This window comes from Tursiops truncatus, chromosome 14, assembly GCF_011762595.2.
Source record: "Tursiops truncatus isolate mTurTru1 chromosome 14, mTurTru1.mat.Y, whole genome shotgun sequence".
Classification (NCBI taxonomy): domain Eukaryota; kingdom Metazoa; phylum Chordata; class Mammalia; order Artiodactyla; family Delphinidae; genus Tursiops; species Tursiops truncatus.
Genome location: NC_047047.1, coordinates 69,243,452 through 69,259,612, shown reverse-complemented (window position 1 = coordinate 69,259,612; position 16,161 = coordinate 69,243,452). Strand labels below are relative to the sequence as shown.

The following is a 16,161-nucleotide window of genomic DNA, read 5'->3' as shown; positions in this document are numbered from 1 at the left end:
AAGTGTGGGCCACAATCATCCAGAGCCTTAAGTAAATGGTCATCAAGTTTATTTACTAGGCGATAGATGGGCAAACTATAGCCCGTGGCCAAATCCAGCTTGCCACCTGCTTTTTTACAGTCTGTGAGCTAAGAATGGTTTTTACATTTTTAAATGGTTTTATTTTAAATGGTTATATAAGTCCTTACATAATATCTCTGATTTGGTTCACAAAGCCTAAAATGCTTACTACCTAACCCTTTAAGGAAAAGCTTGCTGACCCCTGCTATAGGCAATGGCAGAGGGAGCCTGTGAAGACTTCTGAGGAGGGAGTGGTGTGGTCAGTCTGGTCTGATTTAGGAATCTGGCTCCAGGGCAAAGTGAAGGAGGGACTGAGAAACAGGAGGCAGGAGAGAGGGAGACCAGGTGACAGATGACAGAGGCTGGAATGGAGAATGGTGATAGGAATTGGGAGGAGAGAGACACAAGCAAGTTTTGGAGAAAAAGTTGACTAGACTGTGACAGCTGAGTGGGGAGAGTAGGGGACTGGAACAGAGCATGTATGTAGGGAGTGCTGGCAATGATGTTAACAGAAGCAGGACATATGGACAAAGGGGTGATCTGTGGGGGAAGGTGACTGGAAATCTTTTACCATCCATCCCATATCTAAACCTCAGGATAAGGGACGCTGAGAATGCCCCAAGGGCTCAGACTGGTATCACAGAGAAAGGTTCTCTGATCCTACTTCCCCCGACCAGGGATCCAACCGGTGCCCCCTGCAGTGGAAGGGCAAAGTCCTAACCACTGGACCACTAGGGAATTCCTGAGCAGTGGTTCTTCACTGGGGATAATTTTACCTGCTAGGAACCTGGTGTGGGTGTCAGTATGGGTGTGGTGCTCCCACTGGAATTTAGTAGGTAGAGATCAAGGATGCTGCTCGACATGCTGCAATGCATAGAACACCCCCCGCCCCAACCCACCCAAAAAAAAAAAAACGTAATCTGGCCCCAAATGTCCATAGTGCTGAGGATGAAAACCTGGCTGAGGGGGACAGAGTTACGAGGTCCTAAAGTCGGTGGCCTGTCCAGGGCTTCTTGTCCCAGGTGGTGAGCTCCTGCAGAAGGAAAGACAGGCCACCAGTAGCCTCAGCTCAGGTTAGAAACTTCAAGGGGCCAAGAATAAACTCTGATAATCTTCTGCACATTTGGGAGATGTCCTGGGGACAGCTACAGGCCTGAGAGTCTCCTAGATTCTCTCTTGGTTTCCTGAGGTCTGAGCTGGTTAAATACAGGAGCTGAAATTTGAAATGTGAAAGCAGTGAATAAACAGTGAATGTCATATATATTAATTAGAATACATAATAATAAAAGCACTGAAGGATTTACGGTTAGCCAGCTTTGTAGAGCAGTAGTGAGTTGGCATGGATTCTTATTAAAGGTAACTGTCTAGCTGCAGATAACTGTCTTTCTGCATTGCCTCTAATTTTATTTTTTTTTAATTAATTAATTTATTTTGGCTGCGTTGGGTCTTTTGTTGCTGCACACGGGCTTTCTCTAGTTGTGGTGAGTGGGGGCTACTCTTCATTGCAGTGCGTGGGCTTCTCACCGCGATGGCTCCTCTTGTTGTGGAGCACGGGCTCTAGGCACGCAGGCCTCAGCAGTTGTGGCATATGGGCTCAGTAGTTGTGGCACACAGGCTTAGTTGCTCCCCGGCATGTGGGATCTTCCCAGACCAGGACTTGAACTCGTGTCCCCTGCACTGGCAGGCAGATTTTTTTTTTTTTTTTTGTGGTACGTGGGCCTCTCACTGTTATGGCCTTTCCCGTTGCGGAGCACAGGCTCCGGACGCGCAGGCTCAGCGGCCATGGCTCATGGGCCTAGCCGCACTATTGCATGTGGGATCTTCCCGGACCGGGGCACGAACCTGCATCCCTGCATTGGCAGGCGGACTCTCAACCACTGCGCCACCAGGGAAGCCCGGTAGGCGGATTCTTAATCACTGTGCCACCAGGGAAGCCCCATTGCCTCTAATTTTCTAAAACATGCTTCTATATTTCTTTCTTCTCTCCTCTCTCTTTTTTTTAAAGCACTGGGCATCTATACTGCAGCTCCAAATGGGAGTAATTCTACTTGCCAAATTATGATTAGCAGCAAATGGAGAAGAGTGCAAAGGAGTCTATCATATCCTTTATAATATGCTTCTTTGGCTGAAATTAAGCAGATGTTCACTTCAGTTAAGGACTCTAGGCCAGGAAGCTCCCTACCTTGGCACTGCTGTTAATTTGGAACATCAGAACCAGCCTGAGGTCAGCTATAAAACCCTAGAGATTGGCATGGCATCAGGATTCGAGGAAATGCCTACAGGTGCTCTCCAAGTGGAGGGTCACAGATCCAATCTCATGCCAAGTGAGGATGCTGTGTGAGGTCTAAAAGAAAGAGAGTGGGAGGCATGGCCCAGAGTCCTAGAGATGAGCCAAAAGAGAGGGCATCATGCAAGCAGCTGATGTTTTCTTAGGATGCTTTCTTTTGTCTGGAAAAGTGGGAGGTAGATGGTTGGCATGAATAAACCCTGGGGAAGGAGTTGGTTAGAAAACCCAGACAAGGAATCGAGGGCCAGAGGATTTCAAAGTCACAAAAGGAAACATCAGTCAAATGAGCCCAGTTGGATTTCTGCAGACCCTTCTTGGTTCACAGCCTTTCCCCAATATATCGATTGGTATCAGTGATGAAAGTATCAAAGAACTGTGGATTGGAAATTTATAGATGAGAAAACTGAGGTCTGTAAAGGTTATATACATGGTGAGATAGAAGAGAAATGAGGATTTGTCAACAAGGTGCCGTGAGTCAGAACAATCTATTCACACGTAACCCAATAAGGCAGACTGAAGATATAACTCCCTCCTTCGTTGAGGTGAAACCAGTGGGGGTGGGGGTGAGGAGGTTGGACAAGACAAAATCAATTTTTCAGAGCTGTCTACACTATGCCATACTGAAAATTTCCTTTCCAAGGTTGCTGATAACTTCCTTATTGTCAAATCCTTGTCTTATTGCCTTATTAACTTTCTCCTTGAAACTTTCTGGTTTTTCATGAGAACCCACAGTCCTACCCTCCTACCTCCTCTTTCTTCATTTTGTCCACTATGCGTTTTCCCTACGGCCCATGTTTATGGTTTCAACACTAATTTTATGTTGAAGACTTCCAAATCTCCATTGCTAGCCCTGTTTCCCCTCTAACTTTCCAGCTGCCTATCCCTAAATATCTAAAGACCAGACACAAACCTTGACTGCCTGCCTATTCTATGTAACTCGGTATGTTCAAAATCAGATTAAAGTCCCCTTTCTATAACCCACATCATCTCCCCAGTTTCGTTTTTTCAGTCAATTTCCCAGGTTCCTGGGCTCAAAACCTAGAAGTCATCTTCTTTTCTGCTGATGCTTTGCTGAGACCCAGACTGTAGTATTCTGGGGGGACATACTGTGTCCTAGGAATTCATATTCCTCTAGTGGAAGGTGACTATCTCCAGCTTGGTGTGTGGAGACTTTTTCCCAGAGACCCTGGTGTATATTTTTCATATGTTGTATGCATTCTGGTCAGAACAGGAAAAGACATAAATATAGTACAGGGGGAAATAAACAAGCAGGTAAGGCAATCTCTCAGCTCGTGATTGATGAGTGATGAAAAACACTGGGGGTGCTGCAAAGACCCAAAAGCTATTTCCTCTATATTGTCAGACTATACACTCCCTCTTGGTGTTCAAGGAGTTTTGGGGGAGTGAAATGCAAGTTCCTATTTTTCAATATTGCTATGACATTTCCTCTTTTGGAGAAAACAAACAAACCCCCCCAACAAGCCACCAGGTCTCTACAGGGAGTACACGGGCCAAGACTGATAAATGAGCATGCTTTGTAGACTTCCATGAGGCCATCTATGGGCAGCTGGAGTCCATGTATACAGACTAGGACTGGGCCAGGCGAGGCTAAAGGTTTGGGGGTATAGTCACAGAGTACAGCACATTGATCTTTGTTTACCAAAATCCACTGGTGCAGCTTGCAAACTTGGGAGGGCAGCAGTGGTGCCTAAGCCTCCAGATATCACTGCCCTGGCCTCTGTTTCTGTATACAGGGCATCAGGCCACCCATGAAATAAGGATCATACTATTGGAGGGTGGGATTTGTGCAGGATTTCTCTTTTGATCCTCCAAAAGGCCAAGCTCACCCACTGCTCACTTCAACATATGTAGTAAGACATTGCTGAAGACATAAATAGCAATCCTTTGCTTTTCAGGAAGCAGTAGACTCAGGCTTCTATTTCAGAGTATGGTGGGACCAAGGAATCCAGAAATTTTTAGGGCGGCATGTGAATCGCTTCCCAATGGGATTGTGTCCAAAGGTTAAGTGAACCAAAAGGGAACCTGACCCAGGAACACATCAAGGGGTTTACCAGTAATCTCTTTAATGGACAAAGAGGAGGTTTTTATTTGTTGTTGTGTAGGTTGTTTTTTTTGTTTGTTTGCTTTGTTTTTTAAGTACTTTCTCTCAAACTTACTAAGTTAACATTCATTAGGTTCGTCATGGAGGCCTCATGGGTCAACCTGGCTAACTAAATGTTGAGTGCCCTTCCTCTGAGGCATATTAGGTGAAGCCGCGGTCAGAGATAGGGGTTTCTGACAGCCAGCCCACACCATGCTTTCTTTGGTTGAGTTGTGCTGGGGTGTTTGTCCAGTTCTGGAAATCAGAAAGGGCGTGGGGCAAGATCCGCTTGATATCCCAGCTGGCTGAAGTAGAAAGAGAGGTCCCAACTGTGGCCATGTTCTCTTAGTGGAATCCCAAGGTTCCTCCAATTACATAATTTTCAGAATACCACCTATATTACCCTCTGGACCACCACCCTACGAACCTGGATCAAGGCCACCCCTGCAGGAGCCCCCTATCCTTATTCATCACTGTCTACAGTTATAGTCTTTAACTCTGATGTTGATCTGTATATAAAAAGTAATGATCTTTTTTTTTTTTTTGACCGGCCGTGCGGCATGTGGGATATTAGTTCTCCGACCAGGGATCAAACCCGTGCCCTCTGCAGTGAGAGCCCAGAGTCTTAACCACTGGACCGCCAGGGAAGTTCCAAAAAGTGATGATCTTCTAATAGGAGGAACCGGAGGAATGTTTAAAGAAATACATCCCTCATGAATAAACTGAAACCTTGCCTTGGATAGCTCATTTTAGTTTGTGTCAGCAATCCAACAGTGAAATTTTATGGTATGTTGAGTCTGTGGGAAAAATGGAACCCTAAGGTGTCCCTAGAATAAATTTGTACATTGGAATCCCTCCAGACTAGGACTGGGATATTGTTTGACCTTAAGGGAGCAGCCCACAGCTCAACAGTAAACACCACTGCCAGCAGGGTCCTCACCAGTCTGTTGTGACTTTAGTGTACCCCTCTGTATACATTTCTGGTTGTGGGCATTGGGTTCTTACTGAGAAATGCTCAAAATATTTTCAAATGATACAAATAACTATAGATACCCTGCATTTTGTAGATTATCTGTGCTAAAAAAAAAGAGGGTTATTTTACTCTACATAACATATCTTTTCTTTAGACAGGAATAATAATAGAGTTAATAATACTACTAATATATTAGCTTGGTCTTCCTATTCTTTTGGTAACACTGCAGTTTGTTCTTCTGATTCTTTTTATAAGGGACATTTCTAACCATCGTTCAGTCTCTTGAATAGATCTACCTATTATACGGGAGTACCTTGAGCAAAATTATTGCCTTAGGTACTCGAACCAGTTATGTCCCTTACAATGAATAAACTTATGAATTCACACTGTTTTTAAGTTAAAATCTTATAAATCTGGTTAACAGCAGTTTTCATTCAGCCGCTATTTATTGAGTATCTGCCATGTGGCAGGCACTGGGCTAGCAGCAAGGGGATGCAGTAGTAAAAAAGGCAGACACGGTCTTTTAATTACAGTCTGACGATTATCATGGGCCTGATTAACCCTGACTCAACCGATACAATCTAATTCCTGAGCCTGTTAAACTGTAGGGTATGTCATGGGTCGAACAGTCACTCAGTGAAGTCTTATCTGAAACAGCCAGGCAGTTCTGCCCTTAATTATAAACCTTGGAGCTGAGAAAAGAGAAGGGGAAGGAGGGAGGGGGGGAGAAAGGGAAGACAGAAGAATTATCAGCTGAGGTACTAATGTCACTAAAGCACTGGAAAAGTGGCTGAGGTTGAAGGTAGAACCAGAGCCCCGCAAGTCACAGTTAAAGTCACAGTTATTACCCATTTCCCTCCAATTTCCCCTATGCCAAAATAATCCCTGAAAGGGAATGAGGAAGGCAAACTGCATAAAAAGTTCTCTATAATGGATTTACAGAGCCAGTCTGGGGAAGATGTCTAGTAAATTCTTCATTTAAAAAGTCTTACAATTATTTTATGACTCGTATAGGGTAATACATTTTGATAGGGAAGAAATTAAACTATACCAGCCAGAACCTGGAAGGAAGAAAGGGTTACGACGTAGCTCTGTGGTAAATACCTTTTGGTGCCTCACTCGGTAATGATATAGATTAAAGCAGACGCTTGAGTTCTGAAGCTCTATAGTCTTTCCAGCTGTACATGTTAAAAATGTTGAACTATGCAAAGCCATTCAGTTCACATTTGAGCCTCACTGCTGAGCCTTAGGTGGGTACAGTTTAAACTTGTGATGTAGACAGAGGAAATTTCTACCTATATCCACAGAGCAGAATGTCTTACCTCACCATAGTGGGGAAACATGAGGGAAAAACAATTTGTACAAATTCATGCTCTGGACGGTCCCCTGGGACAGTGAGAACTAGAACATGAGCTCAGGACCTTGGCCACCGAGAACTCCCAACACACACACACACAAGCCACCGAGAACTCCCAACACACACACACAAGCCACCGAGAACTCCCAACACATACACACAAGTGGCTCATTAGTGGCAGGCTTCAGTGATCTGGGTCTAGCTTCTCATTTTGCCAACCTCAAGGGGAAGATAATCTCACACACAATCAAAGGTCACTGGAATGAACATGTTGTTATTTATTTCCCTGTCTGCTCAAGATCAGCTTTAAATTGACCTGAAATAATATGACAGCAGTGATAATCTCTGGTTCTTGGAGTACACAGTAATCCATAAAAGTTTTAAAAAATGAAGTGTCTCTTGGAAGCCCTTACTGCTGCCATTAACATAAATATCCATCATGTTTGCCCTCCTCTGAAAGGTGTTCTCAGGTTGGGTGTGGGTGTGCCCGATTACATGCTTTGCTCTGAGCTGGCCCATTCAGCAAGGGATCATGAGATGCTAGTCTGGGTGGACTGCTGGAGGAAGTTCCCAGGAAGTGGTTTACCTGTAAAGCACATCTCTGGGGCGCAGAGGGATGAATAAAAGGAGGGGAATGCTGGTGCCAGAAACTACAGGTCAGTTGATACCCTGATCTGCAGGAAGGGTGTGGTCACAGCAAGGGGATGAGGCTGTCAGGGAAAGGAGGGGAGAAGGGAACAGGAAGAACAGATATTTTCTTTCCCTCCCTCCAACACAATCTCACTCATCCTCTTGTTTGTGGCAGGCATTACCAGCACTTGCTTCTCTACTTCTTCTAAGCAAACTGGAGGATTATACTTCCCTGCCTCCACTGAAGTTAAGTGTGGTCGTGTGCCTTGCTTTGGCCAATGAAATGGAGTGGAAGTGATGTGTGTCACTTCCTGGCAGAAGCATTTAATGGCTGGGCTTGACCTTCCATCCTGGTTTTCTCCTGCTTTGCCCATGTGAATGTACCTATTGACACAAAAGTGCCATAAGGTCAAAGTAATAAATTATGTGTGAACGAGGAAAAAACAAAACCAAATAAAGCGCAGACAAAAATAAAATTTTGTTACATTAAAGTCATTGAGATGTACAGGTTGTCGGCCTACCCTGACATCATGCTCTGTCTTCTTTCCCTCTTCCTGACAGTCTCCTTTCCTCTTCTCTTGCCTCCTCCCCTCCTTACCCATCTCTTCCTTCCTTTCCTCTCCCTTTTACCCTATGACTCCATTGCTTTCCTACCTGGAAATAATAGTAAATATAATGTTTTATATTCCTATTCTTAATCTGAAACATGGATACATTTGTTTTTTGAAATAAGAAGTGAGTACATTTTTTGAATTACACATTTCTTTCTTTAAAGAGAAGCCCTGAGGTAAATTAAAAATCAGCTTCAGTTCGTGTGAAAAATGTATGCTTTGAAAACCTTACTATATGATATAAACATATAGTCTTATCATTGTGGATAAGCCCTCAACTGATTTTCCTGTGTGGGTTAGTGGCTGTCAGGGAAAATAAAAACAAACATAAACTTTCCCTAAACACCTTGCGGCTCAGAAAAACCAGAGCTCCCTCTGGAGTGGGCTTTGAACAGGAAGTCACTTACAGCATGATCAGTCACTTAGTTTTCATTGGTAACTGTGTTAAGAAGGCTACTGGAGCTGGAACGTCCAGAAGACTGTTCAAGACTAAAGGACATCTAAAGTTATCAAAAGAACTACTCATTTTCATGCACAGTCATTCGTGACATCGTATTTAACCCTGAGGTCACTCCCACCACCCTGAAAATTGTTTCAAGCAATTAAAGTCAGCCTAATCATGAAGCAACAGAGAATGTAAGTGCAGGAAAATGTAACTGTAGCCTGGCTAGTCATGCATATTTAAATAAACACAACAGATGTGTACTTTGAAAACAAATTCAACAAGCTCTGGTTTCAAATAAGAACATGCTCTACTAGGTAAACATGACGTGGCCTTTTAGGCCATTTTACAACACCACGGAGAGAACTGCTAAGGGTTTTACACATAACCAGTTCCGCAGAGATGATCTTGGTACAGGGAGGAGAGGAGAAAGTATGTAACAGTTATATGAGGCAAAGGAGAACATGCAAAAGAAGCAAGAGCCAGGTGGGGAATTCTGAAGTTCACTTACTGCCTGCTTTTGCTCTTCCTCCTAGAGGTGGTGAAGACGAAAAAAGGCAGAGGGGAAAAAGGAGAGAAATTAATGCCCATCACCACAAAACAACCGGAAAAAAAAGACAGAAAAGGGCAAACCAGGCCAGGCCCATGGGTTCAGAGATCCAAGGGCCTGACCACCGTCAGAGCGTCATCAGTTGGACAGAGCAAATGGCAAGCCTCTGCCCCATCCAGTTCTTTAAATGCTAACTTCTAGAGTTAGAAGGAAAGAACCTTACAAACCCTCTAGTCCAACTTCCCCTTTTATACACGAAAAAGCCCTAGAGAGCCTGACTTGCCCGAGGTTATATCACTATTTAGGGTAAACTGAAAGAAGCAGCTCAACCATGACTCAAAAGCTCCGTGATCACTCTGTTTCACGATTCACCATATCCACATGTGTTAGGTACGTTTCTCTAAGTCAGTGGTTCTCAAAGTGCAGAACATAGAGAGACCAGGAGCAGCAGCATCTGGAAACTTGTCAGAGATGCATGCTTTGCCCCGTCTCCCCCTAGACCAATGGAATCAAAACTCTTGGGGTGGGGGCAGCACTGTTTCAGGAAACTTTCAGTGGATTCTGAATCCTGCTAGTTTGAGAACCACTGCTCTTAAGAACTTCCTAGAAACTGGAAATTCCATCTGACTACAGATTCTCTTATTTAGTCCCCTGTCTTCCACTTTCGGAGCTTTTGGCTGCTGCGTGGTCCTTTTCAAGGATGCACATACATCCCCTTCCCCCTATAAACTGGAACTGTTTCAAGGCCCTAAGAGGCTTTTCAAAAAGAATTCTTGACCTTGGTGTCTCATTAGTTGAACAAAGGTTTGTTTAATGCTCCCTATACATGAAGCACTGGAAACATGAAGGTAAGATATGGTCTCTGTCTTTCAGAGCCTTACAGTGACGGTGCTCAGAGCAGGCCCTTGCTAACTCTCAGCTCTCAGAATGCACCTCTAGACACTGAAGAAGGAAGCACGATGAAGATGAGATAAACACTTCCGAGTTCCTCTCTCCTCAGTCTTGTGCTTCTCAGTTACTCTGTCTTTTAATGGGTCTCTTTGTTTCCTTTTTCTGTGCCTCATCATGGGCAACTGTGGTCAGGACGCCTCTGCTCTTTGCCCCAAATACACAGATCTAAAATCTGTTGCAATGGTTCTATTTAAATTGGATCCATCCGTGCAGACTGCCTTTACTAAACATGTGTGTAGGAAGTCTTGGGAATGGATGAGTGCTTCTCAGTCTGCAGATCTGGGTGCAATGGAGAGAATGATTTCAGTAAAGCCAAGGAATTACGAAAGGGAGAGGGAAAGTAAGAATTTGGAGAAAGTCATTTTATTCCCGCAAGGGAGAGACATGCACTAGAAATTAAATGGGCACCAAGAACTCTCTTGAGAAGACTCCCAACTCAGTGCCGGAAGATGTTCTTCATTACCAAAACCAGCTGCTAGATGCTTGGCCAAACCTAATAGCACAGGCACCCAGGCAAAGAGGGCCCTGAGCGTTCGCTGAGTTAGCCTGAAGGAGTGAGCGTCTTTTAGCTTTTGCGTCTGGTATGCATGGCTCCAGGTAGAAGGGGTTAGAGTTTTACAGTTGGGAAGCGATCTCCCTGCCTAGTCAGGCTTCCCTGTGAGGCAGAACACTTTTCTTCCATTCACTAGGCAAAGCAACCAGCCGTAGAAGAGTTATTAAACAATTAAAAATGTGTTTCTATGGCTGGCACTAAATGTTGAAATGGAAATTGGTAGGGGAGAGATGGGGCAATCCTGACAAGCTGAAATTGCATCTGAGGTCAAAAGACCAGTACGTAATTTCTTAGAACTGTTTCTAAAACACCTCCCTATGTTCACTGTTTTCTCCAGGTTTGGTATTGGACACAATATTACCTTGGTTCAATAGAATAGAAAAATTCAGTGCTCGCTTCAGCAGCACATATACTAAAATTGGAATGATACAGAGAAGATTAGCATGGCCCCTGCGCAAGGATGATACGCAAATTCGTGAAGCGTTCCATATTTTTTTTAAAGCAATTATACTCCAATAAAGATGTTTAAAAAAAAAAAAGAAAAATTCAGAAGGCAATGCTTCATGTTTGTACATTTGGTGACTTTGCTGTATATAGTTTATCCATTGATATAAAATCATTATAATTTGCAGTAGACACATGTCAGGTTAGGATGGAGAGAGTGGACAGGTCAGTGTTTTCAGGACTTACAGGCCCCCCATGTGCACTGGGATTGGGAGAGGGTGGACTTTGGCAAAGTGTTACTTAGGATGGTGTTGTATAATCCAAACTCACAAAAGTTAATCAGATATAGCTTTGAAGGCTTTGTCAACACAGTAAACAGGTCAGATATAAGGTCTTAGAACCTTTCTGTTATCAATTAGTCAGTTGGGGTCAGTAAACATTGACTAGTGACAAGGTATAGGAGCCAACTTGATTTAAAGGGGGTAATAATGCCTTAATTATAAAGTGCAAACCTAGGACTGCTCAAGTCACCTAAAAACATGGGAGACCCGTCACATTGGGGATACCTGGCTAGATGGCCAAAGTAATGCCATAGCCACTGTAGGCATCTATATAAAAAAATTTATATTCAAAACCTCATTTGCATATGAGGTTAAAATTTAAAACTACAGAATTCATCTGGTAAATGCGTTTCAAAAGCAATACTGGAAAAATGGAAAATGAGGCAGAAAAATACTGGGAACGTAATTTAGAAACTAAAACACCATCACACAACTATTTTTAGATTAAATAAGTCTGAGGTAGAGGTTATCCATATATACTCATTAATCAGGGGAAAAAATGTAAAGAAAAGATACATTCTGAAACACGGGTACTTGAGTGTCAGTCTACATTATGTCATTAGGAAAAAAACAACAACAATAAGAAGGTCTCTGATACTCCTTGGTGACAGGGATTGAGTCTTAGTCACCATTATACACCACATACCCTAAACATGGCTCTTAATCAATGGATAAAAAGACAACATTCCTGGTTTATGTTTGCAATTCTTCTTCCCTTTCTGAATGACCTCAGCCTGTGAGGTGGGTAAATAATAAGGCTTTTAAGAACTTGATAGGATATCCTACAAAGCAGAGCAGTGGGGTCCTGGTTATTTTACAGAAATTATAACTGTAAGACAACAGCTGGAAATACAAAGAAACTCAGGGCTTGGGAATACAGTTCGAGACATCAGCTCATTCTGCTTAGGCCTTGAATGCAAGTGTCAGACGTACATGACAAGGTCTTAGGAAGGCACACGGGACCTGAGCCAGGAACTCTAAGGAACACTGAGGGCAATCAGCTGACGGGAAAGCTTACTGTGATACTTAGGGGAAATGCATTCTGACTTCCCTTCAGTTTGCATAAACCTTTTTGCCTTTTACAAAAAGGGTACCTTCCCATCTATGTTTGGGTAATATTTGAGAACATTCTTCTGAAAGGCAGGTGAATCCCCCATGACCTTCTGTCCTGTGGGTGGACCAACCCCACAACGGCAGGGCTTTCAAAGCCCCACACGGCTCCAGATGTTACACTGGCCAAATGTATTTAAGCACCTCTCTGCTCTCCTGGGTGGCTGATTGCGTTGCTCAGCTGGATACTTGACAACTATTGGAAGGATTTGGGCCAGGTTTTACGCATAAGGTTTTCTTTAAACAAGACCCATTTAGACAAAATATTTCTCAGGAGACATCCTGCTAACAGGGTTAATGAAGAAACATGTCCCAAAATACCCCAAATACCCAGGACCAAAGCTAGAAAAAAACTCAGCTCAAGACTAAAAGAAGTGATTGTCTTGAGCAAGCCAAAAGTCAGTTTAAAACACAAACACTCCGTTTACCCAAGTTGCTAAATACCCACTGGTTTTATTATTAAAGGACTGGTTTAGAATGGAGAAGTTGAAGCAAACTCTTCAAGCTGACATGCTCCTGGGCTACCCCTCCTAGCCTAGGCCCTTGTCACTTCGGGTCTGGAAGATTTCAGTAGCTTCCTATTATCCTTTAGTTTCTCCTCTTCCCAACCTGCTATGTACATTTTCCTAAACTATTGTTTTCAAAACCTTTAATGACTCCACTTCATCACAGGATTAAATCTACCCCCTCAGCCTGCCTTTTGAGGTACTCCACACTGTGATTTCCATTCTGTATTTCATACCATGAAATACAATGGTTTCACAGTATAGACAGACAGGCCTTAGGAATTTATAGCATAAACAAATATGTCCTTGTATTGCTGCTACAGAGCTGGGTAAGTATTTCTGTTCAGTGCCAGTCAAATCATCCAGGTGAGGACATTTAAATGCCAAGTGCGCCTTTGTCTGCTCTAGGGTGTAGGGGCTGTAATATATTTTTCACTAAAAACAGATAGTGAGGCCTGAATTATGCAAGTCCCAATATACCAAACCTAGAGCTATTTTATTGCTCCTAATAGAGTAAAATTATTGATTAGAGTTGGTTGATTACTTTGGTTTGCCTCTGTAATACTTATTAAAATAGGACACGATACTTGTTACGCATTTAGGTAGAATATTTGAAAACCTGTCTTAAAAGAAACTTTATGTAGTTGAGAAATATTCATTTCACATAACTAATATCCGATTTATAAACATTCTTATTAATTCATAAAAGCAACTATTCAAGGACATTAGTTCCAGATACTAATTTTTTGTAATCAGGCTTTACACTAATTTAGGTAGCTTTGATACTGAATTAGGTTAACTTTAGAGAGGTCTACCTGAAAACTGAGTCTAGGCAGCAAGAGTTAACCTTTTAGCCTCATCCTGTCTGACATCACAGGGAGGCAGAAGCTGAAGTGCAGGTGAAGATGGACAAGACGAGCTGGGAGGTGGGAGGAGACCTGAGCGGCTGCTGCTCTTACCTTCAGCAGCTTCATCAGCCCTTCCAGCTGGACCATCAGTTCCCGCCTGCTCTCCTGCAGCGCTGACATCCTCTGCTCCAGCTCATCTTTCCTCTGCCTGTCGGAGAGGAAAAGCTCATGAGAAATGAAGAGATGGAAGGGCAGTTAGATCACAAAAAGACACTGTAATTTAAAAATATTAAAAATTGTAATGTGCTACTGAACAAATATATAAAAAAAAAAAAGAAAATGAAGATAAAATGATCCTCAAAGAAGAGTCGAAGGCCAGATGAAATGGGTTTTGGACCTGATTCTGCTACTTACCAGTGTATGAGATGCTGAGCAAATCATTTAAGTTCTGATACTGGATACATAAAATGGTGCTAATATCTGTTTTGCTCACTTTTCTTTACTGCTGTGAGAATAGTATGTAAAAATGCTTTGGAGGGCTTCCCTGGTGGTGCAGTGGTTAAGAATCCAATGCAGGGCACATGGGTTCGAGCCCTGGTCCGGGAAGGTTCCATATGCCGCGGAGCAACTAAGCCCGTGCGCCACAACTAATGAGCCTGCGCTCTAGAGCCTGCAAGCCACAACTACTGAGCCTGCGTGCTGCAACTACTGAAGCCTGCGCACCTAGAGCCTGTGCTCCGCAACAAGAGAAGTCACCGCAATGAGAAGCCCGCGCACCGCAACGAAGAGTAGCCCCTGCTCGCCGGAACTAGAGAAAGCCCACGTGCAGCCACGAAGACGTAATGCAGCCAAAAATAAATAAACAAATTTATTTTAAAAAAATGCTTTGGAAAGTACATATTGCCGTACAGTGAAAAAGTATTGTTAATATTATTAAAGTGATTTAAAAAATTCTTTAGGAAGCCAAATGCCTCACTTATACATAAAACTAGTCCAAATTAAAATTAATAGTGGAAAAAAATGTATGAAAACTGCTCAGGGAAGACAGGGTTCAGGAGTCAGTGCTTCCAGAACCACACATCAGGTTCCAAAAGTATGACAGACATCAGGACGACTCTGTGTCTAAGAGAATTCTGAGGACAGATTTCTGTTTCCCTGAGGACAGATTTCATGTCAACAAGTCTAGCTCAATCTGTCCAAAACCAAACTTGAGACTTTCATCCCTAAATGGTTCTCTTCTCAATTTCCCTTTCTCTCCTACTTTTTCTTCTAACTGTCATGGCTGAAAAACTCAGTCCTCTTTGATACTTTCCTGTTCATTTCCTATATTCAATCAGTCACCCAATTCAGATGATTCTTGGAAATCACATGTCTATCTTTATATTCCCACAGGTTAAATAAAAGATAGTATTAATTTTTTTTTTTGCGGTATGCGGGCCTTTCACTGCTGTGGCCTCTCCCGTTGCGGAGCACAGGCTCCGGACACGCAGGTTCAGCGGCCATGGCTCATGGGCCCAGTTGCTCCACGGCACATGGGATCTTCCCGGACCAAGGCACAAACCCATGTTCCCTGCATCGGCAGGCGGACTCTCAACCACTGCGCCACCAGGGAAGCACGATAGTATTAATTTTAGTGACACCTATTTCCTTTGTTTTTCAACATGGTTGTTAGAAAATTTTTGGTACACATACGGCTTACATTATATTTCTATCAGAGAGTGCTGCTCCAGACCCTACCTACATTCCTATCCTTAGTTCCTTACCTCCCTTTCCCTTCCATGTCTGGACCTCCAGCCATGGTTCACTTTTCCCTAAGCAGACTGCATCATTTTACAAGTGATTATTCCCCTACTCTCTTCCAAATGTTATTCACTCCTTAGTGTCCCTCCCAAACGTCACTCTTTCCAGGAAGCTATTCCTGATTACTTCAGCAGGTATAGGATCCTGCTTATTTAATCACATAGCAGTTGGTGCTTCTCTGTGGCACTTAATATATTTTACCTTGTATTGCTGTCACTCCTACCATGATGCAGAATCCTTGAGGTCAGGGGATGACCTTACTCGTCTTTGCTTATATTTAATGATTAAGAGAATATCACGCATCCAGTGTGGACTCAATTAACATCTAGTGAACTTAATGAAATCATTATTTGAAGCCCTCCAAGGATTTCCAATGACCTATCACTTAAGGCTCTCAGAATCTGGTCTCAATTATCCAACTAATTTTATCTCCCATCATTGGCACTCTAAAGATTAATTCACTGGATGACTGAAAACAAATTCTTAGCTCCAAGGCTCCTTCTCCTGTCTGAAATGTGTCATACTTATTGGGGAATCTTGCTGAACCCCAACTCTGCTTCTAATCTTAAATGTTTTGTCCTACACGCCATTCAAACC

General features: G+C 43.0%; 1 protein-coding gene and 1 non-coding gene across 10 annotated transcripts in view; one reads left to right on the top strand and one right to left on the bottom strand.

Moving 5' to 3' along the window:
* Nucleotides 1-16,161, bottom strand: part of DTNB (dystrobrevin beta) — a 241,396-nt gene that overhangs the window by 24,109 nt on the left and 201,126 nt on the right. For 7 of the 9 annotated variants that reach the window (XM_073791534.1, XM_073791532.1, XM_019943116.3 and 4 more), the window contains 2 exons: nt 13,876-13,972; nt 8,973-8,993 (listed from right to left, as the gene is read on the bottom strand). In XM_073791534.1, coding sequence (XP_073647635.1) covers nt 8,973-8,993; nt 13,876-13,972 — 118 coding nt within the window. The remainder of the gene's footprint in view (nt 1-8,972; nt 8,994-13,875; nt 13,973-16,161) is intronic. The other 2 variants (XM_073791535.1, XM_073791533.1) reach the window with 1 other exon arrangement.
* Nucleotides 10,904-11,010, top strand: LOC117307968 (U6 spliceosomal RNA). The gene has a single exon (XR_004521909.1). It is a non-coding gene; the product is annotated as a U6 spliceosomal RNA (small nuclear RNA).